This window comes from Miniopterus schreibersii, assembly GCF_964146895.1.
Source record: "Miniopterus schreibersii genome assembly, chromosome: 6".
NCBI classification, from domain to species: domain Eukaryota; kingdom Metazoa; phylum Chordata; class Mammalia; order Chiroptera; family Miniopteridae; genus Miniopterus; species Miniopterus schreibersii.
Window position 1 is genome coordinate 30,571,978 of NC_138107.1, and position 27,769 is coordinate 30,599,746.

General features: G+C 33.4%; 1 protein-coding gene across 5 annotated transcripts in view; it reads left to right on the plus strand.

The window, feature by feature from the left end:
* Positions 1–27,769, plus strand: part of FAM135A (family with sequence similarity 135 member A) — a 75,867-nt gene that overhangs the window by 19,549 nt on the left and 28,549 nt on the right. For all 5 annotated transcript variants that reach the window (XM_081141390.1, XM_081141391.1, XM_081141392.1 and 2 more), the window contains exons 4-11: positions 2,573–2,712; positions 2,824–2,894; positions 4,226–4,399; positions 6,919–7,045; positions 7,720–7,873; positions 11,572–11,649; positions 15,615–15,664; positions 18,980–19,135. In XM_081141390.1, coding sequence (XP_080997516.1) covers positions 2,573–2,712; positions 2,824–2,894; positions 4,226–4,399; positions 6,919–7,045; positions 7,720–7,873; positions 11,572–11,649; positions 15,615–15,664; positions 18,980–19,135 — 950 coding nt within the window. The remainder of the gene's footprint in view (positions 1–2,572; positions 2,713–2,823; positions 2,895–4,225; positions 4,400–6,918; positions 7,046–7,719; positions 7,874–11,571; positions 11,650–15,614; positions 15,665–18,979; positions 19,136–27,769) is intronic.

The window sequence follows — 27,769 nt, forward strand, 5'->3', positions numbered from 1 at the left end:
GTGTACAAACATGTATATTTATATACGTGCATATACAAATTTACACCTATCTTCCTTTATCTAAATATATAGTGAAAACCATGAGTTTATGTCAGGATTTCTAATTTCAATCCAGTACCATAGGATTCATTCTATATTTGTATCTTCTTTCCATATGCATGCATTCTTTCTCGAACAATAAGGAACCTGACTATCATTATCCTTAATATATTTTCTTATTTAATCTATCCCTTATATGTGCCAGTCCCTTGTCACTATTCCCTCTCCCTCATGGGCTACTTGGGCTTCAGCACCTCATGCCAGGAGACTCCCCTATGTGGACACCCTCCTTACCTTACTTGGGCTCAGTTAGTGTGTGTCAGGCTGCCCACACTCACCCTCTTTCCCATATGGAAGTTTTTCTCATCTCTCTTGGATTCCTACACCATGATGCTCTTCTGCAAGGACACCCTCCTAGGCTAATTTGAGCTCCAAATCTCCAGCCTTTGAGCTCCCATGCAGTTGCCCTCCTCATTTTGTTTGGGCTCCCAGTACCTCCCTCTAAGTCACTCCTTTACCTAGATTGCCCTCCTCACCCTACTCAAGTTCTAACACTTCACTTCAGCCTGCCTCTCACCAGGCACAGGCTCAGACATCAGACCACCACCCTGTGTGAACAGACCACTCTCCTTTTTAGTTCGACCCTGGTATCCCACTCTGGGCTTTCTGACCCACAGGATGCCCACCTGGCTTTATCTCTGGCTTAAACATCTCCAGTTCATTTGACTGTTTCTCCTTCCATGTTACTTCTAGAGGATAGAGAAGACGGCCGGTGGGCTGGAGTGACCTGACACCAACAACTCACAGACCAAACTTGATAGGTTAAGGATGTGGCCTTCTGTGAGATTACTCTCACTTCAGACACCAGCTGCAAGTTCAGGGGTTCACAAACTACCCTCACTTTGGACCACTGACTACAAATTTTGGTTCCTCTTACCCCTGCCAGTTTGATAATTCACTAGAATAAGTCACAAAACTCAGGAAAACACTCACTTATCTTACAGTTTTATTATATAGCTATAAAATTATAGCCAGCCTAAAGAAATGCATAGGGCAAGGTATGGGAGGATCACAGATTTGTGAGGCTTCTGTTATTTTCTCCCCATGGAGTCAGGATGCATTACCCTCCCAGAAAATTGATATGTAACAAAATATTATAGAGTATTGCCAACCAGGGAAGCTCACCCAAGCTTTAATGTCTAGAGTTTTTATTTGTGTTTTATTACTCAGGCACGATTGAATCATCACACACATGGTTCAATCTCCAGCTCCCTTCCCTTCCCTTCCCTTCCCTTCCCTTCCCTTCCCTTCCCTTCCCTTCCCTTCCCTTCCCTTCCCTTCCCTTCCCTTCCCTTCCCTTCCCTTCCCTTCCCTTCCCTTCCCTTCCCTTCCCTTCCCTTCCCTTCCCTTCCCTTCCCTTCCCTTCCCTTCCCTTCCCTTCCCTTCCCTTCCCTTCCCTTCCCTTCCCTTCCCTTCCCTTCCCTTCCCCTCCCCTCCCCTCCCCTCCCCTCCCCTCCCCTCCCCCCCTCTCCCCTCTCTTCTTCCCTTCCCTTCCCTTCCCTTCCCTTCCCTTCCCTCCCCTCCCCTCCCCTCCCCTCCCCTCCCCTCCCCCCCTCTCCCCTCTCTTCTTCCCTTCCCTCCCCTCCCCTCCCCTCCCCTCCCCTCCCCTCCCCTCCCCTCCCCTCCCCCCCTCTCCCCTCTCTTCTTCCCTTCCCTTCCCTTCCCTTCCCTTCCCTTCCCTCCCCTCCCCTCCCCTCCCCTCCCCTCCCCTCCCCTCCCCTCCCCTCTCCCCTCTCCCCTCTCCCCTCTCCCCTCTCCCCTCTCCCCTTCCCCCTCCCCTCCTCTCCCTTCTTCTCCCTTCCTCTCTCCTCTCCCCTCTCTCCTCTCCCCTCTCTCCTCTCTCTCTTCTCTCTTTTCTCTTCTCTTCATGTGGCTCAAAGCCCCAGCTCTCTAATCACATGGTTGGTCTTACTGGCATGGCCAACTCCCATCCTGAATCTCCTTGGCATAAACTCTCTAGGGGACCACCTTGAGTCACTTCATTAACATAAACTGTCAGGGCCCTCCATGAATAACAGAGACACTCCTGTCCCTGGGAAATTCTAAGGATTTCTAGATCACCTTCCAGGAATCAGGGACAACAGCCAGCCAGATTCTTTATTTGGAGGGTTTAGAGGTTACTTCCCAGTAACCAGAACAAAGGCCAACCAAAATCTTTACTATGCAAGCTGTGGAAAACTAAATTGGTTTCTTCTGTGGTATCCATATTCATTTTTTACTTTTAAAATACCTACTTTGAGATTTCCTTTTTACTTTCTCAAGTTAAGATAAGTTGTACACAGCAACTTAATAATGGTTATAATGACTTACCTATTCATTTTTTTAAATCATAGAAATGAATAAATTTTCAGAAATGTTCTAATACTGTTATTGGCATTGGAATAATATAATCAAGCTTATAGTGTAAAAATTTTAATTTACTTGTATTATGTTTTACCCTTTACCTGTCAATTATATATCTTATTTGTTTTAGGTATGACTTTAGCCTTTCCAGCTTCAGTTCATGATTCTCTGATTTGCAGTAAAACATTTCAAATTCTATATAAAAATGAAGAGGTTGTTTTAAATGATGTTATGATCTTCAAAGTTAAAATGCTGTTGGATGAAAAAAAGGTAAACATCTCTTCACATATATTTAGATAAGTATTTTTTTAAAGCCTCAAGTAGTATTTCTAACTTTCTATAAATATTTTAAAAGTATCTCTTATTGTAATTTCTTTTCAGATTGAAGAAACTCTTGAGGAAATTGGTTTTCTGTTATCCTTGGACCTACACTTTACAGATGGAGATTATTCGTAAGTAGGCTAACCAAACAATTAAAAATCCATAGTTACTCATGACTATTACCTGTTAAATAGTCATTTACTTCTTAGAATTCAACCTTTTTCCAATGGTTAGGCCTACTCTTTTGTGCCCGTGCTGATTCCATGAGCGTCAGATAGTGAAATCAAGTTGAAGAAATATGAAATAATTTTCTAGGCTCTAGAAATAGCTCTGTTGATATAATAGCACTGCCGTCAGGCATTTAAATATAACTGAGCTCTTTTCCATTTTATCACTGGCTAATATTTTTAGTGGCATGAATGATGATTTCTTTAGGTGGGACTTTTTTAATTGATATTCAGAGTTATCAAGACCGATGACTCTTAAACTTAGCAATTGTTTCCAGCTCCCCTTGAGGAAATTTTAGGACTAGCTACCCTGAACTTGCCCACACATCTGGATGTACAATACCGTCATAGATTTTAGGGACAAACTATGCTTGTATTCATTTAAAACAAGAATCGGAAATCCATTTAACAATTTTTGAAGATTTGTGTGTTTTTTTAATTTGAAATGTACTTGTAGAAATATTTCTTGCATGTAGGATAAGTGATTAAGCAGTCACATTACTGAAAGGACTACATGAGATGTCCTCTTTGCTATCCTAGAGGAATAAGAATTTTTTACGTGGTAGCTATTGCTCCTCTGTAATACTTGTTTATTACAAATAATTCCTTAAGAGATTTTTTAAACCAAGAAATAATTCTTTAGGTGGAGTAAGCTGAAATGAGTAAGTAGTTTATTAGCTGTAGATAATTATAATGTGTGTATGTATGGGTTAAAATATATATGTGTGTACATATATTTTGGATATCATTTTCATGGAATTGTTTCAGATATCTTGTATGTGTACATCTAAAGACAGACTAAATATCTACCCATGGTTAGCTTATCTTTAGGAAGCATTTACTAACAAAATTTTGTACAATAAAAATAATTTTAAATATCTTTTAGGATTTATTTTAATCAGATTTTACCTATTGATACCGCAACCTTATAATAAACAATATTTCTATGGAAAAAATTTAATATAAGATGAGACTAATTTCTAACATATCAAGAAAGACTCACTTTATAGAGACATTAGTGAAAAAAATCCATATCATAGATTGATAGACATCTATAGGTAGGATCTTATTGTTAGACTTTATTTGCTGTCTAATGCAAACTTGCTGCTTTAAAAATGATTCTCATTAACAGTTTTTAAAAAGTAGTTAAATAACTGAATGTTTAAACAGCTTTACGAAGTATTGGCCTTTATGAAATATTCTATACTTATATAAAAATATGTTGCTTTTTATAGGGCAGATGATCTGAATGCCTTGCAACTAATAAGTAGCCGAACCTTGAAGCTGCACTTTAACGTCCATAGAGGCCTTCATCATCATGTTAATGTTATGTTTGATTATTTCCACCTTTCTGTTGTGTCTGTTACAGTCCATGCATCTTTAGTTGCACTACACCAGCCACTGATAAGGTAATTTTAACCAATACTCTGGTCTTTATTAATGTAATGTCTTTTATTTTTATAGTGAAAACATATACTTTGATAAAGATAACTTCATTAGTAAGGAATTTCTAATTCATAGTTATTTAATAAATTCATTTTATACTAAAATATTGATTTAAAATTGAAGAGCATGCAAACATTAGATTGATAACTTTATTATCACAGATATATGGAGTAATCATTGTCAGATATACTAAGAAAAATAATGCAGCCTGGAAAGAATCATACAGCATTGTTTAGTCTGAATCTATGTTTTTGTGTGATGCTATGCTGTAATTATTCACTCTCTGGAAAAGTATATTCATTTTTTCGTAGTTTTTTTTTTGTTTGTTTGTCTCTTCGCTGGATGAACTTATTTTATTTTTTTAAATCTATATATACTATACAGTAATTCTTGTTTTCTAAGTCATTAACCAAATTTATACATCTTTTCTAAACCTTTTAAAATTATTTTATGTATATCATTTTAGCTTAAAAGTGCATAAAATTCTGGATCATAATAAACACATTGGGATAATCATTTTCTCTGCCCACTTCCCTGGGGAGATGGATTTTCTTTTATTAATGTAAGAATACAATTCAAGCTCTAGTTTTTACAATAAAACAACATCCTTATGGTATGGGCAATTCATGGACACTATTCAAATCAGAAACTTACATGAAAAGACTCCAGATTGATTTGATTTTTGAACTACTTTATAATTCCTGACATAAATCTTATTCCGACAACTGATATTAGGGATAATGCTTAAATGTTATGATATTAAACGAATTTATCAGAAAACTAGGTAATTTTGTAGAATTATCCTCAGAATTTGTAGAAGACCCACACAATTTAACATATAGCCCACAAGTAAGAGCCTCCTGTGGCATACCTTTACATTGTTTTAAAAACTGTGAGAACCTTTTCTGTTATGTTTTCCCATTATCTCTTTTAGGGCACAGGGCCAGGAAGAAATCTATTTCATGACTTGCTTTGCCTTCCTTATTCTCTAGGAAGATCTCGTTCTCTAATAAGTAACTAGTGTTTTGCCATCTTGGTCTTACCTCTTAGGCTTTTGAGAATGTTCTGGATTGCTATAACTTCTGTAAATAGCACTTGATCATAAACTTTGTCAAAAATTTTCAGATTCTGATTGAATAAATTAATATATAATAACATGATAACGGAATGAAACTTTTCTGACAAGAAATATAACTTTGAAATAAGTAGTATATAATATTTTTGTGTGAATTACATGTTAAGTTTTAATGATAGAAGTTTATTTGTTTATAAAATATGCTCTAGTTTTCTGAATCTCTTATTTTTGTATTTTCAATAAGAATCCCTAACTAAACTAAATCTATCATTCCTTTTTCTTTATAGCACTGGCTTACTTTCTCTTCTGAAAAATGTACAGTTCATAGAGGTTAAGTCAGATTATTAATGTTGCTTTTTAAGACCCTGAATAGAGTAGTGATATTCATACTAATTATAGTGAGTTAAATGTGTGCTTCCTCTTGTAGTACAGCAGTTTTTGCCACAGACTAGTAGGAGAAAGGGACAGCCATCTCCTAGAGACTGTTTGCTGGAAGGAGAGGACATTTTTGGCTCAGAATCAGAAGCCAAGAGGATTAAGTGTTGGCTTTGGTTAGTGACTGAAAAAGAAAATGAGGTGCCTGCAACATCTGAGGTTCTGTTCTTTACCTAGCAGCCATGGGCCCTGATATCCTCTCTTTTGCTGCTAGAATTTTACCCTGAAAGAAGGAACATCTTTCCCTACCTTTCTTTGCCTGTAAATGAGAGGTTGGAGAAGGGAAGCAAGGAAAGGGTAAAGGAAAGCTTTTTGCTGGTGGCGTGCTGGTAGAGGGATCATGTTAAGGGTAACATTCCTTATTATTTATGCTTTGACAAGTTTTTCCTGAAGTTTTATTATAAGTGAACTTTTTTATCCTTTAAACAAAGTGAAAAAATTTTAATTTATAATATTATCATTCTCTTTAAAACAATTTCTATGTTCAATCCAACTATAGCCATTAAATCAGTTATGTAAAAGTAAGTGGGAGCTCTTCTCTATGTAGAATTCATATTTGATTAAGTGTTAACTTTGAAAAGTTGATAACCAGTTCTGACAGATCAATATTTCCAAATTAAAGCTTGACACTCACTTGTCATTTAGCTACTCTGGGTCCCACCCTGTTTTATCTTTAGGATCCTTTGAGGCTCCCTAAAGTCCAATTATAAAGAAATAATCTCAAGAATCTAGTCTTGGTTATATATATATATATATATATATATATATATATATATATATATATATATATATATTTTCATTGTGTCTTTAATAATTCAAATTATTAAAGGAAAAATTATCTTGGAATACTTTACATCATCGCCTTGCAAAACCCTTGCTCTTTATTCTATTCCTATAGGACTTTTGTAAACATTTAACTTAACATTCAAATTGACTATTGTGACCATAATAATGTAATACTTATTCCTTCAGCTTTCCTCGCCCTGTGAAGACTACTTGGTTAAATAGAAATGCACCAGCACAAAACAGAGATTCTGTGATTCCGACTCTTGAAAGTGTGGTCTTTGGTATTAACTACACAAAACAGCTGTCACCAGATGTAAGAACTGATATATTTATAAATCCTTTCTTCCTTTTTATTTCAAATGAGATATTTCTTTAATGTTTTATCTGTGGATATGATATTTCTTTTATTAATGTTTTGAGCTCAACAACTTACAGACCTAATTAAATATGATCTTAAGAAAATTGGTTGTTTTCAGTTGTTTATTCTGAAAAAAACAATGACTTCAAGATTTTACCAATTTAATCGAGATTTTTGAGAGTCACTGCTTTTTTAAACTTGTGTTGCTCTCTTAACAGAACTGGTAGAATCATTCTAGAGGTGCCTGTAAAGAACAATTGGCAAAGTCAGACCCAACTTGCAGTAGTACAAGTATAGCCATTACTCCTCTAAAAGGAGAAGAGAATTATACTATAAAGGCAGAGTGTCTTTCCCTCAGTCCAAATGTAATTTGGACCTCAAATTTTTAAAAATCATAATCTTGTTTTAAAAATCCACTATAACTGAAATTACTAGAGTTGCATTTCATGTTTAAATTACTTGCATTGAAAAGAGCAACTTCCTAAAATATTGGTGAATTTCTTATGTTTTAAAATAACTGTAATTAGTAAATGCTTAAGGTTTTTATTTTATTTCTCTAAGTTTCAAGTGTAATATTTTTAGAGTTTTGGTTACTAATACTCAATATCCTAAATCTATTCTTTGTTTAGGGTTGCAGCTTCATTATTGCAGACTCCTTCCTACATCATGCTTATCATTTTCATTATACCCTTTGTGCCACATTGCTGCTAGCCTTCAAGGGATTGCACAGCTACTTCATTACGGTAACAGAAGAGATTCCCTCTTGTCAGAAAGTAGAACTAGGTATGTTGAAAGTAGTCAGACTTATCCTATAGTTCAAGTAATTCTCTTCATTCCCATATTGCTAGTTATCAGCTTTGACATAGTTTTTCTATACTACAGTGTTTATGTGCTTCACTTTTTCTTCTCTCTCAGTTCCATCTTTTTCCATCTTTGGTAGCTACTTTCTGCAATTAAATACTTTTTTTATATTGAGAACTAACTCCTTGGTGCTAAGTTTGAAATGAGTCTTTTGATAGATTTTTTTTATAAAAGCATATATCCACATACTACTCCTCTTCGACTATAACCAGAAAGCATACTGGAAAGCAAATGTTATTATCTGTAGAATCATAGGAAGATCAGTTAAATCCATACTTCCAATATTTAACAATTTAAGAAGAGTGTAGATACTTTGGACATTTTTATATACATTTGATTTTAAGTGATCTCAGATCTTATTTCTTTCATTTCACTTAAGAAAAGAATAACATTACTCAGTTTTAACATTTTAAAAATTATTTAAATAATTTTAAAAATTAAACTTTAGTTTTAATCCAACAGTAATATCTGCACATATGTTACAGTACATGAGAAAAAAGTCATATTGCCTTAATTTTGTATGTCATTGGTAGTTTGCAAAATTTTCTTACATATATAATTTCACAAAAGACAAATTATTGGGATTAACAAAAATATATTTTATTTAGACTTTTAATAAGTTACTTATAAGCTTTTATTTTAAAATATCAGGTAATAGCTTACCATAAAAGCACATTTTAATGATCTCTTCAGAATAAATTATTCTTATTAGATATTTGAATAAATCACGAGTTACTTTTAAAATTTTACTTAAATTATTCAGTGTTCTTTGTTTGTTTCTTTGTTCAAGAATCTCAGTCTTTTAACAATATTGATGCACTCAAAAATAGTTATCGTTATTGAAAATAATTATTGGGTTTGAGACTAGCCTATAATTGCCTATTTTGAGATACAAAAGAATTGTAAGAAAGTGAAATAATTTGTACCTTACTTAAATTCAGCTGTGAGAAAATTCTGGTTATTGTCCCATTCCCTGTCAGCAACTACTCCAGAGGGTTTGATTAATTTCGTTAGACAGTTCACACTTTTTTGACTTAAGGAGAAACAGATACAGATTGACTGTTTAGAATGTTTGATGCAAAAATCCCAATGTATACATAGATACACAACCAATAGGAAAGTGTGTTTGTTCTTTTTTGCTCATGTGTTCTTCCTAAAGATAAAAATGGAAGTGTGGAAGCCTTTTGATTACTGTCCTCTGAAATTTTCTTTTTCCTTGCTATTATTTCATGTACTTAGAATCCTTCTATTTCCCTTAGGAAAATCCTGTAGGGGACAACTGCTTAAAATGTAAACTTTTTAAAATGAAAGAATTGTTTGTAGAATAGACTAATTTAGACTATCAGTTATCCTCAATTAATGGAAAAATTATGGTCCATGTATTTTTCAGCTTGGCTCCTTGAAACTCAGACACATTTTCTTAGAAGAATTATATAAAATTTTTTGATTAATTTAGATTTAATGACCAGACCACAAAATTATTAAACCACAATATTAATGAAGGACAGTACCAGGTGCCTGAAAAGTAGTGTTATAAAAAGTAGTGGTGTGAAACTTAGAAGCGTGTGTAATAACATTTCTACAAAAAAATTTGTTAGTAGTTTTGATGTTGAATGCTGTAGTAGAATTCATGGAGGCATTAGCTCATAGTGCTTAAAAGTGCATGTTTGGAGCCATTTCTGTCACTTATTAGGTTTGAGACTGTATATGCAAAGTAGATTCCATTTGAAAGATAGGGAGATTAAAGGGAACCACGTTGGTGCATGAGTCTGGCAGGAAAGATGAGGACATCCAAAAGACAAGGTGTAAAGCAGCTCTCGCTGTAAAACTTTTTAATGATATAATTCCCTTGGGCTTTTTATGTCAGGTACTGAGATACAGGTACTGAGGAAAGAATAGGGTCTCTCTCTTTAAAAAGCTTTGACTTCTCCCTTCCCTTAATAAGTAATCAGTTCAGCATGGGAATGAACGAGAGAAACTCACCCACAAGACTGGGCTTCTTGTGATTTTAATGTAGAGTCGTATATGAGATGGGCCTATATATGCTTGTATAAGGAAGGAAGATGTTTATCAGCATTTAATTTTCAAGTAGATTTATATTTGCAAATGAAAAAACACATAAAACCTATTTTAACTTAAATATTTCTCTCTAAAAGAAAGTAATGTTTAAAGAAAACGAGCATCTCTTTTCAAAGGCAAAGACTTATTTCAAAAAGCTTAGACAGTATTAGCACTTTATTGCTAATTTATTACTTTAACTTCAGTGTGATCATTTTATAAGGCTTTTGATTTTCTCTCAGATAAGGATTGTTTTTTTTGTCATCTGTTACTTTGGGCTTCTGGATGTAACGTAGAAAATTTCATAATTAAAAGAGCCCTTATATTTAATTTAAGGAGATTATTTACTAAATGGATATCAACTTTATTCCAAATTATATGGTTAATATATTTTATCAAAAAATAAAATTCTAAAGCAAACCTAGACTTTAACAAGTAAATAATAGTGATAGAATAAAATTATTACTACCTTATTCATAGTATTTATTCAAAATATATTTGTTGAATGAGTGAATGAATAAAACAGCACAATGCAGTTTTTGTTGCTACTTGAGAAGTATATAAGCATCAACACATAGTTTATAGCAGTTTCCTAGGGATTTTTAAAATCAAGACTCATCTTCAATAAATATTTATTGATAATACTTTGTGTTATTCTTAAACTTTTCATTACTATTTATATTTTCTATTTATTTTGACAGTTTATTAGTTTATTCTTGAATGCATCTTCTAGAAGAACCTCTAAAAATACTATCAACACTTCAGTAAAACTACTGCATATTCTTAGCTATTGATATTAACGTTGTTTACTTTTATTCTAGCAAAATTAAATTGTAGGCACTAAATAATACATCCATACAACACTGCTGACTAAACATCATCATATTCATCAGTTTTAATAAGTGGACTTAAAGTAGTTCTTGATTAAAGGGTGTATTTTATTTCCTTCTACTACTTAGCATTTTTCTTGAGTATTCAAATAAATATATATTTAAAAGTCTTAAACTCCACCATACTTTGAATGTATCTAAACTCTACTCCATCTTTTAATATATGCCTTGAATTCCTTTCTGCTTTTGCCTTATTTTCTCCTAGATGAATGATGTACATTTTTTTGATGACATAGAGTTAAATATTGGTTTGGTGCAAGCAGCTCTAACTGAAAATGAGAGTCACAAGTTCTGGAATCTAGGCTTTGGCAAATGTGTAACCTTTCTGGGCCCCAGTATCTACACTTGTAAAAGCAAGGGTTTGACTTAGCTGATCTCTCAGATCACTGCCAACTCTAAAATTTTGAGTCTAAGAAATTAAAACATAAAAATATGGATTATGAAATATTGAGTGGTGCATACATTTAAATAGAAAACAAAGTAATATAAACTTGAATGTACATCATTTGTGATTCTAATAAGCTAATTAACTAACTCAAAGATTCTGCTTTAGAGTTCTAACTGCACTATCAGGTCAATGCTAAGTCTATTAATAACAACTTGGGAAATTCTAATAAATTTTGTTATAAAAGGAGTATAGTAACTAGTGCTGTGTGCAATCCTTATAACTAGCCAAGGCCAACATGCAGGTCCTTTATGAACGCCTTCTCAGAAGAAAACAGCCACGAACCCAGAAAGACACCTGTCTAGGTATGTTAACAAATAGGTTAAGTAAATAATCCCTTTAAATTAGTATGAAATTTTGCTTTAAATTAGTGTCAAATTTTATAAACATGTATTTATTAATATAATATGTTTCTACCACCCTTATTTAAGAACTTTTAGAATTTGGTTTGTAAATAAGCTTTAGTTAATTTCTTAATTTGTAATATTGAAGTTTTTATTTAAAACTGGAAATGGTAAATGCAGAGATTTCTTTGGCTCTTTCCATATCTTTTAGAGTTCCCACAAACAGCACTTTTGGAAGCCATGTTTATTGCCAGGATTTGTTGGTTTAATGATACTGCCTTCAATTTATCTTTGGTTAGGGCTAGTGATAATAAAATGTGGTTTAAAAACTGAAGCTGATTTCATGCATTACAGAAATAAAGAAGAGAAACATCTTCATTATCTGGTTTTGTTTTTTGTGTCAATTTGCATTTGTTTTTTATTCTAAATTTAAAAAGCAAGTAGTATCAGTCACCACTATCCAGATATGTTACATATTGTAAAGGAAATATTTTAATCGCATTATTTTGTTGATGTATTTCCCTATCCCTATATATTTTAGACTTGTTATTGACTAGCAATAGAGTTTAATTCACTATTTTTTGATAAGTATATTGAAAGTTTTTACTTTACATTGGGTAGACCATCACAATTACATTTTTTAAAAGTTATAAAAGGCTATAGAAATAAAAAAAAAAAATCACAGTGTTTCTTCATTTTTAGGAGTATGAACAAAAGTAAATTAAGGAGCCAAAAATCTTTCTTAACATTTCTCAGATGAAAACTAGCTCAGAAATATTTAAGCTGCGTCAATTTTCACTAAAACTTAAGAGTGGAACTGAATTTCTTATCAGGAAGAAAAAACAAAGGTTGAAGATTTATTATGATCACTATTTTGTAATATAATTTTATATTCTCATGTAAAGTAACTAAAAGAATTTGATTGTGGTCATTTGTGACATATGTTAGTGTTCTTTTTAGCAATAAAAATATACTTCTTCCCCAGTAATTTTTTTTTTAATCTAAAAAAAACACAGAGTAAGTGGTTGAACTGGAAAATATATATATACTTCTCATTTAAACTATTGTAAGTCTATCGATTTACATTCTAAATAATTCTATGGAATGCTATTTATGTAATAAGCTCTATATAAAGAAGAGCCCAGTTTTTAGTTGGGTGGGAAAAGACTTGATTTAAAACTAAAGTCTAATGAATTAAATTATACTTTTATCAATACTTTTATTAAGTAATTTATCAAGGTATTTTTGGTTCTTAATAGCTAGCATTGTATTGGCATTTTCTGAACTATGTAATTAATATCTGTTGAATGAATAAATGGATGGATTTAGAAAATAAGATACATTTTACCCTTTGACCTAGCAACCCCACTTTTGTTAACCTATATCATAAAATAAGAGTACTAATATCTAAAAATATATGTACAAGCATGTTTATTGCAATATTGTTCATAGTGTTAAAACACTGAAAACAAAGATGAATGACCATCATTTGGCGAAGAGTGGAATATAGAAGAAATTATAAGGTACTCACACCAAGGAATATTATGCAGCCATTTAAAAAAATGCTTTAGGGCTGTATACCAGAGTTCCATGGAGTAGTGCTGAGAGAAAAAGGCAAATTGCAGAAAGGGTGTAAAATACAATCCCATTTTTGTAAAACAAGGACTCCAAAACTCATTTATGTATACATATGTATATTTGAAAAATATGGAAGGATATGTTCTAGACTGTAATCTCAGAGTAGCAGGAGGAGCGAAAGTAAATGATTTTATATAAGATAATCACATTTCTACATTTCTATAAAGTTGTTAGATATATGTCACATTAAGACGAAAACTTAATTAAAATAGAATTTTAATTCAGGTAACACTCCTAAATGATTTTGAAATCACTTGAACTCAAAGATTTTGAGGTTAAGTTTTGCTTTTAAACATTCTTTAAGATGTTGTTTACACTGAAGTAGCTTTCACTAGCCATAATGCTAATGTACCAGTTTATGCATTTAGATCTTGTATGTAAAGATTAAAAAAATGTATCAAAACTTTAAAAAGCTTTTTATTTTTAAAAAATATTTAGGCAGAATATGTAACTACTAAAACTAACATTTTCTTCTATCACTGGAAAAGATCATGAATAATGTGAAAGCAGATATTGGCATATGAAAGTTACAATTTTAATACAGGGTCTGCTGCTGGTTTTTTTTTAATTTTGGCAACCAATAGTAGAAGCCACTGATTTATCTGACAATGAAATGATTTTTGAAATCTTAGCAGATTTCTTTAGTTATCAATGGGCTGACCAAATTTGTGATCTGTTTCCTGGTATATTTTAATAACTAAATACAATATTATTTATACATTTTGTCAATTACAAAACATATGTGTTCTACTGGTTTTAGTTACCAATAGAATATCTGTTCACATCATAGTTTGGTTGTATTTACCACTTAATTGTAACTGCTTATTTTATCAAATTTAAATGTTTATCATTATTTTTATCAAGTAGTAAACATTCAGTCTGCCTTATAAGATAGTCAGTTGAGTGAATTCAGGGATGTCATAGAAAGTTTTCTTGACTTTGTGTGAGAATGATCAATTAAACTGTCTTTGAGCAACAAGATTATGGAATTTTGTGTGATTATAACTATGCTATTATAGTTCTTTAGGAGATCTCATTTTGGTTTGATTTCTGATTAAAAATGAAATATATCTAAATATGGTATTTCAGAACTTAGGGAAAGCAACTAATAAATCTTTCTATTCTGTTAGTTTCTATATTCCCTTGTAAATGTTACCATTTTAATTGCAAATTAATGTGTACAACTTTTTAATAGATGGTTGTAGCATACATTAAATAAACCAGAATTGTATGGAAAAATTTTGCCTCACTGTTAGACTTATAGAAAACTGAATTTTAATTTTTTTTAATATATTTTGATTTCAGAGAGAGGAAGGGAGAAAGAGAGAGAGCTGAAACATCAGTGATGAGGAGTTGTCATTGATTGGCTGCCTCCTGCACACTCCCGACTGGGGATTGAGCCCACAACCCAGGCATGTGCCCTGACCAGGAGTTGAACTGTGATCTCCTGGATCCTAGGTCGATGCTCAGCTGCTGAACCACACCCAGCCGGGCGAAAACTGAATATTAAACTAAACTAGAAACTTACCTTTTTTTTTTTTTTTTTTTTTTTTAAACATATCTTTATTGATTCCAGAGAGAGGAAGGGAGAGAGAGAGAGAGATAGAAACATCAATGATGAGAGAGTCATTGATCGGCTGCCTCCTGCATTCCCCCAACTGGGGATCAAGCCCGCAACCTGGGCATGTGCCCTGACTAGGAATCGAACCCTGATCTCCTGGATCCTAGGTCGATGCTCAACCGCCTGAGCCACGCCTGGCTGGGTGAAACTTACTTTTTATTGAAGAGGATTTTGTCATTCCTTTTTATTAAATAGCCTGTACTCCAGGTATGTTTTACATACTTTTTGGTTATAAAGATTAATTTGACTTGAATTTTTTAGCAATACCTTTTGTAAAAAGCAAGGAATGTATACATATAAGACAAAATACTAAGCTTTAGTGGAATTTACAGTATGTGAAATGCAAGAAAACTTAACTATATTGTTTTGTCTTTTCTGTGATGCAGTTGTGCAAGTTACTTTAGGTATATAGTCAATATTTCCTTGACCGTGTTAGCCTCTTTTGGGAACTGAAACACTGTTTAATAGAGCATAGAATATAAGGATTATCACATTATCTACATGATTAATATATTTATGAATATACATTATATTGACATTTAATTCATTAGAGTCAAGATATTTCTTAACCTGGTTTTTAAAAGGTAATTTAATTGATATAATTTCAAAAATAGATTTCAGATCTAACATTGAAATACTTTCTCTAATTGCTCTTTAATCCTTTCAGAGGATATGGATGTAGAAGCTCGGCTTACTGAACTATGTGAAGAAGTTAAGGTACTTGGACTTTTTATCAAGTTATTTTAGTGGATTGTTTCCTATTCTAAAAATTGTGTCTAAGAAAACCTAATAATTAGTTATCCTTCCTAAAATGCAAAGATAAAATTATTGATCATGGTAGAACCACAGCTTAGTTGATCAAAAGACATTTGACTTGAACTTGAATTTAAATTATCTTTAAAAAGTATGTTGTTCTGCATATAATTGAAATAGCAAAGACAGCTGATCAAAAGTGTGTTTTCTCTTCAATTAGTTTACTCATAGAATTTCTGGACAATTTTTAAAGCATCACTTAAACTTGCATATTTTTATAAAATTATATTACTTAGAAATGAACATTTGTTTTATTTCAACAAGTCAAATTTTTTCACAACCTTTAAAATGATGCTTTGAAGAAATGTTTGATGATGTGGGAAAATGTTCATACTGTGATATATAGTGAAAATGGCATAAAACAAAATCTTGTTTGTAATCAAACAAGATCATTTAATGCTATGAAAAGTATATATTCCATGTAAGACAAGATAGTGAATGGTATTTGAAAAAATACAATACAAATGTAAGATCTTATTCCTACATTTATACATATAAAAGATCTTGTCAAACGTAATTCCAATTTTCTTTTCAACATAAAATAATTTTATTATTTATATTTTAAGACTTACTGTAAAGATTTATGTAAACCAGAAAAGTAATTTGTTTATACTTTAAGGGATGCTTTCCCAGTAATGAATATACTGAAGTCTTCTCTCAGAACTGTGGTGCCATGATCCCTGAGGAATAAAATTAATAATTGCAAGGTATCTAGATAGCCCTGCTCTCAGGAAAGGGGAAAAAAAGTTGTGTACTTTATTCAGCCTATGGTAGGGCCAGGAGAATTATTTCTACTTGTTTGTAGGTTATATTAGGTACAGTGTTGCTTGCCTTACACCATGCTATTTACTGTCAAATGCTTATCTAAGTCTTTTTCTAACCTTTGTTTAAACTATTGTTGGAACAATACTGCAGGTTTCAGCTTATTTTAGATTACATTGTCATCTTCTGTATGTTCTTAAGAGAGACGTTAAAAACTTGTTAGCTGCACCCCAGCCAGGTGGCTCAGTTGGTTGGAGCATCATCCTGTGCACCAAAAAGGTTGCAGGTTGGATTCCCCATCAGGGCACATACCTAGGTTGTAGCTTCGATCATTGGTCAGGATGCATACGGAAGGCAACCAATCGATGTTTCTCTCTTTTATCGATTTCTCCCTCCCCTCCCCTCCCCTCTACCCCTCCCCTCCCCCTACCCCTCTCTAAAATCTGAACATTTATAAATCATCCCCTGAGGAAAAACACATCTGTAGATTTATTGTATGTTGTTGAATCAATATTTATTATATGTTCTATTAGCTTCCATTTCAGAATTCTGGAATTAGTCAACATTTTCTAAGTTTATCCATAAATTCTGGTAGCTTTTTCCTTATCTGAAGCCTATAATTTCTTATTCATTCAGTAAATATTTGAGTGACTACTATGTACCAATAACCAAAGTCACAAAAGAGACTAAAAGACTCTCTCTTCCCTTATTACTAATTTTGCTGAATTTTTGTCTTATGTGTTCTCTGAGTTAAGGTAGATAAACGGAAGCTTGGTTTGGGTGGATGAAGAAAAGCTTGCTGAATTGCAGACTTTAAAAAGAAGTAAAAATAAACTGAAATTAAGAGTTTAATATGTGATAAGCAACATTTGGGGAGGATGGGAGGTTTATTTTTTGTTTTGTATTTTGGTGGGCTTGTGTTGTTTTTTTTAAGAAAGAGAGAGTAGAGATATAATTGTAATTTGGCACAAGTTGAACTTGAGCAACTTTCTTTTCATGTCCAAATACAGTCATCCAGTAGGTAATAGGTCTAGAGGTCAAGAGAGCTGTGATCCAGAGATATAAATTTAGCCATCCGTGGTATATAGGTGGTAATTAAAACTATGGGAGTGACTTTCAACTTTAACCCCAATAGACTATGTCTACCTTCTTTAGGAAGGAAATGAAATCAACATCTTTCTATATATTTGGAGTAGATGTCCTATTATTACTAGTAGTTGAAGACAGATGTTTGCAGGAAGAAATCTGCCTGAAAACTGGCTGCTGCCTCAGTGAATTAAAGAAAAACCTGTCCTCATAATAAAAATACTTGTCCAAAAGAGAAGCATTCAGTCTGTGTTTATAGTCTTTTGTTGTTCTTTGTTCAGAAATCCATATTTTATCATTCAAGAAAACCAAATGCCTTTTAAAAGATTATGTATAATCTAGTTTCGTAGTATAATCTAGTACTCTTTAACTTTTATCATCAGCTTAGGTGAAGATTTAAATAAATGGAATAATTTAATATCACTATAAGAACATTCATAATATTAAAATTGTTTACCTACCTTACTTTCCTCACCTAGACTGTGAGCTTCTCATATTAATCTTTGTATCTGTAGAATGGTAGGCTCTAGCATTTAAAATGTGCTCAATAAACAGTGGGTGAATATTAGAAAGAGAAAGACGTGTTTGACAAGAATTATCACAAGCAAAACAGAACATAGGAAACCTAGAAGTGACAGAAAAGCAGTACTTTAGAAAGTCCCTCAGCCCTTTATGAGGAATTACAGATCTTTTAAATACTTTACATTGCTGATTGGAGAAAAACTCTTATTCTAAGATATCATTCATTATCTTTCAAAAATTTTATAACTTTCAATATGATTTGTACATTGTGTTTAAAATTCTCAATATTTTAGTGTTTGAAGTTGATCATGCTCTATAGAATTCCATTTCATAATTTTGTACTGTATTTGACATTGTAGTTACAAGTTATCTCAGATATTGAAATATTAGTTAAGTCATTGAAAATTGCTATATAGTAACTATCAAATAGAAAAAAACCATTGGTCAGTTCTCTTTCTACAGACATACACACACATACTTCTTTTGTTTTTAATCCTCACCTGAGGGTATTTTTTCCATTGCTTTTCAGAGAGAGTGGAAGGGGGGGAGGGAGGGAGGGCGCAGAGAGAGAGAGAGAAGCATCGATATGAGAGAGACTTCGGAGTGGTTGCCCCCCCCACTCGCCCCGACTGGGGCTAGGGATCGAGCCTGCAACCAAGGTACATGCCCTTGGTCAGAATCGAACCCAGGACCCTTCAATCCCCAGGCCAACGCTCTAACCAGTGAGCCAAACTGGCTAGGCACACATTTTTTAAAACTAAAAATGTGCCTTTGTATTGATATTCTCAATTATGTATTATATTTAGATGTATTATAGTAAGTCTCAGAGAGCCTTTCTTGTCATTTCAGAAAATAGAAAACCCTGATGAACTGGCAGAACTTATAAATATGAATCTTGCACAACTTTGCTCACTTCTGATGGCTTTATGGGGACAATTTCTGGAAGTTATAACACTACATGAAGAACTAAGGCTGTTATTAGCACAAGAGAACCATACTTTGAGGGTAAGTTAAAGAAAACTGTTGTTAGAGCATTTTCATGAGTATTATTATTTATCTTAAATTTCTTATGAGTGAAAAGCCTGATTTTTTACTTCATGTGTTGATAAATCTGAAAAGAGACATTTATTACTGTGTTATTGTTTGATTTCTAAAGATAATAATAGAACAATACAGTGGAGCACGTGACCTAACTTAGTTAACCCCTGCTAGTAAGAAAAATCACCTAGATGTAAAGAAAATAGAAAAATGTATGATATAGATTTTCCTGGGAACCCAAGAACAGGATTATATTCATACATACATACATACATACATACATACATACATACATATATATCCAGGTCTTGTTAGGAACAGAAATCAGGAACTAGAGAGCCATCTCAAACTAATATAGACTATCTATATTCTATATCCTGTTCAAATAGTTTGCCCATTTTTCTATAGGATTACCTTTTTTCTTGATTCGTAATAGTTTTCTATGTATTTTAAATACTGTTCCTGTGTTATGTTTTATAAATAAACCTCATATGATGGTTTGATTTTTCACTGTCTTTATGCTGTTTTTTGGTGAACTAGAGGTCTTAATTTTAGTGTAGATGGAACAGAAGAGAAAGGCCAGACATAGTCATATCCGTATTTCAACATAATAAATGCAGGTGGACAATGAAAAGGTGAGATTTTCAATAAATGACTGGGACAATTGTATATCCATGTGGAAGAAAATATATGAAATTGAATTTCAGATGAATTGAAGACAAATATGAAAGGCAAATTTATCAGACTTCTAAAATATAATAGGGAATTCACAGAAAGAGTATACAATAACTCTTCATCAGAAGCACAAATTATAATTTTGGCACATTTGCTTTATCATTTCTTTTTGTAGATAGGTGCATATATCTGGACCATTTGAAAGTTATAAACATTGTGCTCTTTTATCCCTAAATACTTCAGGGTATACTGACTAAGAACAAAGATAGCCTCTTACTTAACCAAACTACAATAACCAACACTAATATTGATACAGTACTGCTATCTCATGTATAATTCATTTTTAAATTTTATTAATTATCTAATGTTCTGTGTGATAACCTTTTTCTCCTTTTCAGCATCAAATTCAGGACCACATAATTCATTCAGTTGTCTTATTCCTTTAATTTCTTTTTAGACTCATTTAATCTGGAAGTTTCTTATATTTTTTTTGTCTCATGACTTTGATTTTTTTGAAGAGTATTAGCCAATAGTTTTGTAGTCCATTCTTCAGCTTATGTTTTCTTGTGATTAAATTCAGGTGGTATAGTATTAGTGAGAATACTGTATTTTGTTTATTTTTCAATCAGTTTTAGTAAGTTATATTATTCCAGAAGTTCTTTCTAAATTTATTCATTTATTGACATCAAATATTCATAGTATCCTTCAATTTTCTTTTTAACACCTTCAGTATCAGTAGTATTTTCCTTGGTTTCATTCCTGATATTAGTTATTTGTGTCTTCACTCTTTTTTTCTTTATCAGTCCCACCAAAAGTTTGTCATTTTATTAGTTTTTTCAAAGAACCAAGCTTTCAGTTCTCTCTCTTGTTTTGTTTTCTGTTTCATTAGTTTTGTTTTTACTTTAGTATTTCCTCTTACTTTCTTTAGGTTTATTTTGCCAACTTTATAAATTTCTATAAGTAGATGCTTAGCTTATTAATGTAGCATTTCTTTTTTATTTTATGCATTTAAGTTTGTAAGTTTATAAGTATTGCTTTAGCTGCATTCCACAAGTTGTGATATGTTGTATTTTTTTATCCTTCAGTTCTCAATATCTCTTCATAGTGTCCTTTGAGACAAAGGACATGAGGACAAGAAGAAAAGTCTTAAACTAATTTTTTTCCAGTAAAAGGGTCTTATAAATTAAGACATATATATTCAACAGTTACTTTTTGGTAAAATTTTTAAATGATAGAACATAACTTTTTTAATTGAGAGAAAGTATTGTGTTTATGACTGCTACTGATAGTTTTCTTGAAATCATTAATTTTTTACATGTTTGAGAAAAATCCACATGGCAAGGGGGAGAAAAGATTTTTTAAATCTAAGTTTACTTGATGTATATGTCTTTGTTTCAGTAGAATCCTAGTATATAGTTGATTTTTTAAAAATTCATAGTCCTCAGAGGCTTAGCACAGAAACGTTGCATTCAAGAGATCTAGATGTTATAAACTCCAATACAAGCTTCTTGAATTATAATTGGTACCATATTTTCAAAACCAGGCATAAAATCTAATATCTGCTTCTTCTCTTTAACAAATTAACTAGTGAAAAAAAATAAAAAGGAATAAATATTGGTATCTTGAATCAATATTGGAACATATACTTATGTAAGTTGAGGTTTTATTCCCCCTTGAAAAATTACCCTGCTGCTAAAATCCTCAACAAAATATTAGCAAACTGGATTCAGTAATAAATTAAAAAGATCATACACCATGATCAAGTGGGATTTATTCTGGGAATGCAGGGTTGGTACAATATTTGCAAATCAGTAAACATGATACATCACATAAACAAAACAAAGAATAAAGATCACATGATCATATCAGTACATGCAGAAAAGGCATTTTGACAAAATTCAGGACCCAATTATGATTGAAACTCTCAGCAAAGTGGGAATAGACAGAACATTTATCAATGTAAAAGAGGCCATATATGACGAACCCACAGCCAACATCATACGCAGTGAGCAAAATCTCAAAATGTTTCCCTTAAGATCAGGAACAAGACAGGGATGTCCACTTTTACCACACTTATTCAACATAATACTGGAAGTCCTAGCCGCAGCAATCAGATCAGAAGAAGAAATAAAAAGCATCCAAATTGGAAAGGAGGAAGTAAAACTGTAATTATTTGCAGATGACATGATACTGTATATAGAAAACCCTAAACACTTCACTAAAAAACTACTAGAACTGATAAATGAATTCAGGAAGGTACCAGGATACACAATTAATATTTAGAAATCGATGGCATTTTTATAGACCAATAATGAACTATCATAAAGAGAAACTAAGAAAACAATCCCATTTACATTTGCTAAAAATAAATAAAGTACCTAGGAATAAATTGTACTTGGAAAATTACGGAATACTGAAGAAAATTGAGGAAGATACAAATAAATGGAAGCATATTCTGTATTCAGTGATAGGAAGAATTAACATAATTTAAATGTCCATACTACTTAAAGCAATCTATAGATTCAACACAATTTCTATTAAAATAACAATGGCATATCTCACAGAACTAGAACAAATACTCCAAAAATTTATATGGGATCACAGAAGACCCCAAATAGCCTCAGCAATCTTGAGAAAGAAGAGCAAAGTTGGAAGTGTCACACTATCTGATATCAAACAATACTACAAGGCCATAGTAATCAAAACAACATGATACTGGCATAAAAACAGGCATATAGATCAATGGAACAGAATAGCCCAGAAATAAACCCACACCTTTGTGGTCAACATCGAAAAAGAAATCAAGAACATAAAATGAGTAAAGACAGTATCTTCAATAAATGATGTTGGGAAAGTGGACAGATACATGCAAAAAAATGAAACTGGACCACTTTTTTTACACCATACACAAAAATAAACTTAAAATGGATTAAAGACGTAAATGGAAGTTGCAAAACCGTAAAAATCCTAGAAGAAAATACAGGCAGTAAAATCTCAGACATTTCGCATAGCAATATTTTTTCTGATATAGCGCCTCAGGCAAGGGAAACAAAAGAAGAAATAAACAAACGGGACTACATTAAACAAAAGCTTTTGCACAGCAAAGGAAACCATCAACAAAATGAAAAGACAACCCACTGAATGGGAGAACCTATTCACCAATAATACACCTGATAAGGGGTTAATTTCTAAAATTTATAAATAATTTCAACTCAACACCAAAACAACCCGATTTAAAAATGGGCAGAGGACCTGAATAGACACTTTTCCAAAGAGGACATACAGGTGGCCTACAGACACATGAAAAGATGCTCAATGTCACTAATCATCAGAAAAATGCAAATAAAAATTGCAATGAGATATTACCTCACACTGGTCAGAATGGCTATCATCAGTAAATCAACAAACAAGTGTTGGTGAGGATGTGGAGAAAAGGGAATCCTCGTGCACTGTTGGTGGGAATGCAGGTTGATGCAGCCAGTGTGGAAAGCAGTATGGAGTTACCTCAAAAAATTAAAACTGGAACTGCCTTATGACCCAGCGATTCTGTTAGCAGTGGGGAGAGGTCCTTTTCCCCACCTGTTGCTCGTAGGAGTGGGCTTTGTGCGATATCCCAAGGAAAAGAATTTCCTGAGACTCACAGGAGGGTGAAATATTGTAGAAAGCTTTATTTCTGTGGAATTACAACTCTGAGTTTCTAAGGTCCCATTTCCCTTTGCCCCACCAGGGAAGAAGTGTAGCTGTGGCTTCAATAGGGCTAGAATCAAAGCCAGTGTCAGAGGTTTCAAACTCTACATGTTAGGGGATAGTCTAATTCAGCATCATGCTAGCTTAGTTTGTGTTCCCAGTTCCAGCCCATTAGTCCATTGCATGTGGGGTCCACACGGCCACATGTCTATAGTGCAAAACATGGGTGAATGTAAGAGATCCAAGAGCCAAGAGAGAATTCCTTTGTCTAGGGAATTATGTATTCCCAAAGTTTTGTTGGCTTGTATTGGCTCCACCCTCCTCTGGTCAATGATCTCAGTCCCAAGGTTTGACTGACAGGCAAGTACCTTCCCTGTGTCACCCCAACCTCATTGGGCATGCATGTATCTCCCCTTTGTTGGACCCTTTCCCCTGGCGATCTTCAGGGAATGGGCTGGTGGTTCCCTGGAGAGTGAAATTGCAGCTTCCTGTTGAAGCTGCCCAACTGACCATGCCTATAATGTCTGACCTTCTCTTTGCTCCTTTTCTATTAATAAACTAGCTAATTACAACAGTATTAATTCCATTTGGGGGATATATCCAAAAACACTAATTTGAAAGAATATATTCACCCCTATGTTCATTGCAGCATTCTTTTCAATTGCCAACATATGGAAGCAGCCCAGGTGCCCATCAATAGATGAGTGGATAAAAAAGCAGTGGTACATTTACCCAATAGACTACTACTCGGCTGTAAAAAAGTGGGGGGAAGAGTAGGGGATCTTACCTTTTTCGACAGCATGAATGGACCTGGAGAATATGCTAAGTGAAATACAACAGAAAAAATTACCTTGCAAAAAAAAGGAAATTATGTCCTGTTTAAGTTATTGAGAGCTCTCTCAGCTTGATTTTGAACACAAAAGCAAAACTCTGTTGTCTTCAAGATAACAAGAAATAAAGTCCAAGATTAGGGTAATGTGAAACGGTAGCAAATGAAAGAAACTGTCTGCTTAAATAACTTTAAAGAGCATACAAAACAAAATGTTCAGGGAATGGAATCACTAAAGTTTTAATCACTGTTTGAAAAATACTTAGAGAAGGCATGTTAGCTTGAAATATCTGTCTGTGATAGTGTTTTAGATGCTTTTTGAGGTACCTGACAAAATCAGTATAAAAAGTCAAAGATATGTACACAGATTTAGTCTTTATCCATGGGAATTGCACTTTATACTGCCAAGTGTTGAATATCAGTGTAAACAAATTTTGTAAAGATTCTCTGAAAACCAAAACAATAAGTTATGTTATGCTGATCACAAATATACCCATACCAAACTAATGAAAAAAAACCTAGTGTCACACAAATGACTTGGGGTGAAATCTGAGAAAGCGTTATACATGGATTCAAAAGTAGCTGTATCTCAAAACACTTGGACTAAGTGACGATGAGGTTCACAGTTGAATTTAATCTTGAGAAATAAGATCCTACAGAGTTAGGATTATATGATCTAGGAAATTTAGCATTTCATTTTTGAACTTGATCCAAGTGAGACAGGCAAGTAGACTACCTCTCAGTGTCAGTGAAACACAATAGATCTTATAAACTATACAGCCAAGAGATGGGCAAGGACACGAGAGGAGTAGAACATGGATGTTGTGCCAACCTATTGGGTGTTAGAGTATACTTTCTAATACCCAATAGGCTGTTAGAAAATAAACCTTCAAGTAGTGAAGGTTTATTTTTATTTTATTGAGGTAAAATTTAAATCCAGTGAAATGCACATATTTTAAGTGGACAGTTGAATGAATTTTGACAAATCTGTTCATCCATGTCACTAACACCCCAGTCAATATATATGACATTCCCATTACTTCAGAAAATTATCTTGTGCTTCTTTTCATTTTTTTTAGATTCTCCATGTTGCTGGGTGCGTTAGTAATTTTTTTCTTGCTGAGTAGTATTCTATTGTATGATATACCAGAGTCTATTTATCTTTTCTCCTGTTAATAATTTGGTTTGTTTCATTTTTTGACTATTACGAATAATGATAATAAATATTCTTCTACAAATCTTTTTGCAAACATGTTTTTTTTTCCTTTTCTGTTTCATTGACCTATTATATATCTTTATGTCAGTGATTTTCAACCTTTTTCATCTCATGGCACACATACACTAAATACTAAAATTCTGTGGCACACCAAAAAGTATTTTTTGCCCATCTGACCAAAAAAAATAGGTATAATTTTGATCCATTCACATCGGACAGCTATTGTTGTGTTGGCTGTTGTCATTTTTTTTGACAATCTAAGGGAAAAGAGGTCAGTGCCCCTGACTAAATAGTCAGATATTGCATATTTTAAAAATTCTTGTAGCACACTGGTTGAATATCACTACTTTATATTAATAGTACACTAACTTGTCATGATATATATCACTCATATTCTAAGTTTGTATTTGTAAATTTAACACTGTTTCTATGTATGTCTTTTGCCCCACATTAAGCTGTGCTGCCATCAGGTAGCAGTCATACCTTAGTTATGTCCATATAATGCAGTTAATGGGGTTATTCATTAGACATTGCCACAGCACAAAAATTATGGCAGGAGAAAATTTAGAAGGAAAACTATATATGGGTGCAAAGAGGAGAGAAAAGACTTTCTGGTAACAGGGAGTCTAATACAGAAGGGAAGAGGTAAGCAATTTGGAGCACAAGGTTTAGAATTTCTCAGATTTTTATTTGAATCCCGTGTTTATCACTTGCTATGTTATCTTGGCCAGGTACTTAGTCTCTTTGTGCCCATTTCCTCATTCATAGGGTTTTTATAAATAGTTTAAATGAAAGAATGGAGCCTTGGCCAGTGTAGCTCAGTGGTTAGAGTGCCATTCCCCTCACCAAAGGGTGGAGGGTTTGATTCCTGGTCAAGGACACCCACTTGGGTTGCAAGTTCCATCCCCAGCCCTGATTGGAGGGCATGCAGGAGGCAACCAATGGATGTGTGTCTCTTACATTGGTGTCCCCCCCTCCCCCTCTCTCTCTCCTTCCCCCTCCCTCTCTCCCTGCTTTCTTCCCTCTCTTTCTCCCTGTCTCTCCCTCCCTTCCACTCTCTAAAAATCAATGGAAAAAATATCTTCAGGTGAGGATTAACAAAAAATAAAGAATGGAAATAATGTTCTTATTTAGCCCAGAGCCTGGTAGGTAGAGTGCTGTCAAGAAATGTCAGTTATTGTAGGAACTGGGGAAAGTAGAGAGAGAAGTAAAAGCGACTAGTCAGTTTTGCAGGCCCAGCTGCAACTGCAGGAATCCAGATGACTTCAGGCTGCATTTGTTCATATTTTATAGCCCTCAGGGAAAACATATGTAGTAGATAGACAGGCAGACAGATTTTTTTTTTTTAATGTTTTTATTGATTTCAGAGAGAGGAAGGGAAGGGGAGAGAGAGAGAGAAACATCAGTGATGAGAGAGTCATTGATCTGCTGCCTCCTGCACACCCCCTACTGGAGATTAAGCAACCAGGGCATCTGCCCTGATCAGGAATCAAACTGGGATCTCGTAGATCATACATAGGTTGATGCTCAGCTGCTGAACCATGCCACCTGGCTCTCCTCATCTTTAGTGTTAGAAGGGATAAAGAGGCAATTGGATGACATTTGAAAGTGAAGACACAAGTTGCGTCATTCCCATAGATGCTACATACCTTCCTCTTCCCACCGTTCTCACTGTCTTGTTCCTCTGAAGATCCAGTCTCATCAGCTTAGGAAGACAAGTTAAATAAGTCAGAAATTCACATAGCCACATCTTGATATCAAGTAAAATAAATCACCAGTTCATTGTATGTTTAAAACCAAAGAACCCTAAATTTTATTTCCCTTTAGAAAAGAAAGTTAGATGTAATATAATTTCAAGATGTAAAATAATTATCCTTCCTGTACCTTCCAAGCAAAACATTTTTCCATCTCCTTACTGTTGCTTTATATTGCTCCAATAGCTGATAGAGCCTTTCTGTGTATAATTAGAAATGAAAGGATCAAAATACAAATATGATGGAAGAAATACTTAATTAGATTCAACCAGTACTTACCAAGTACTTACTTCTGTAACATACCCAGATATATTTTTGGGGGGTCTAACATAAATCATAAAAATATAGTTCCTACTCTAAAGAACATTACACATTAGAGAGGAGACAATTCACATATCAATTATTTTAAGGAAAAATGTGGTGAATACTTATAATGGCAA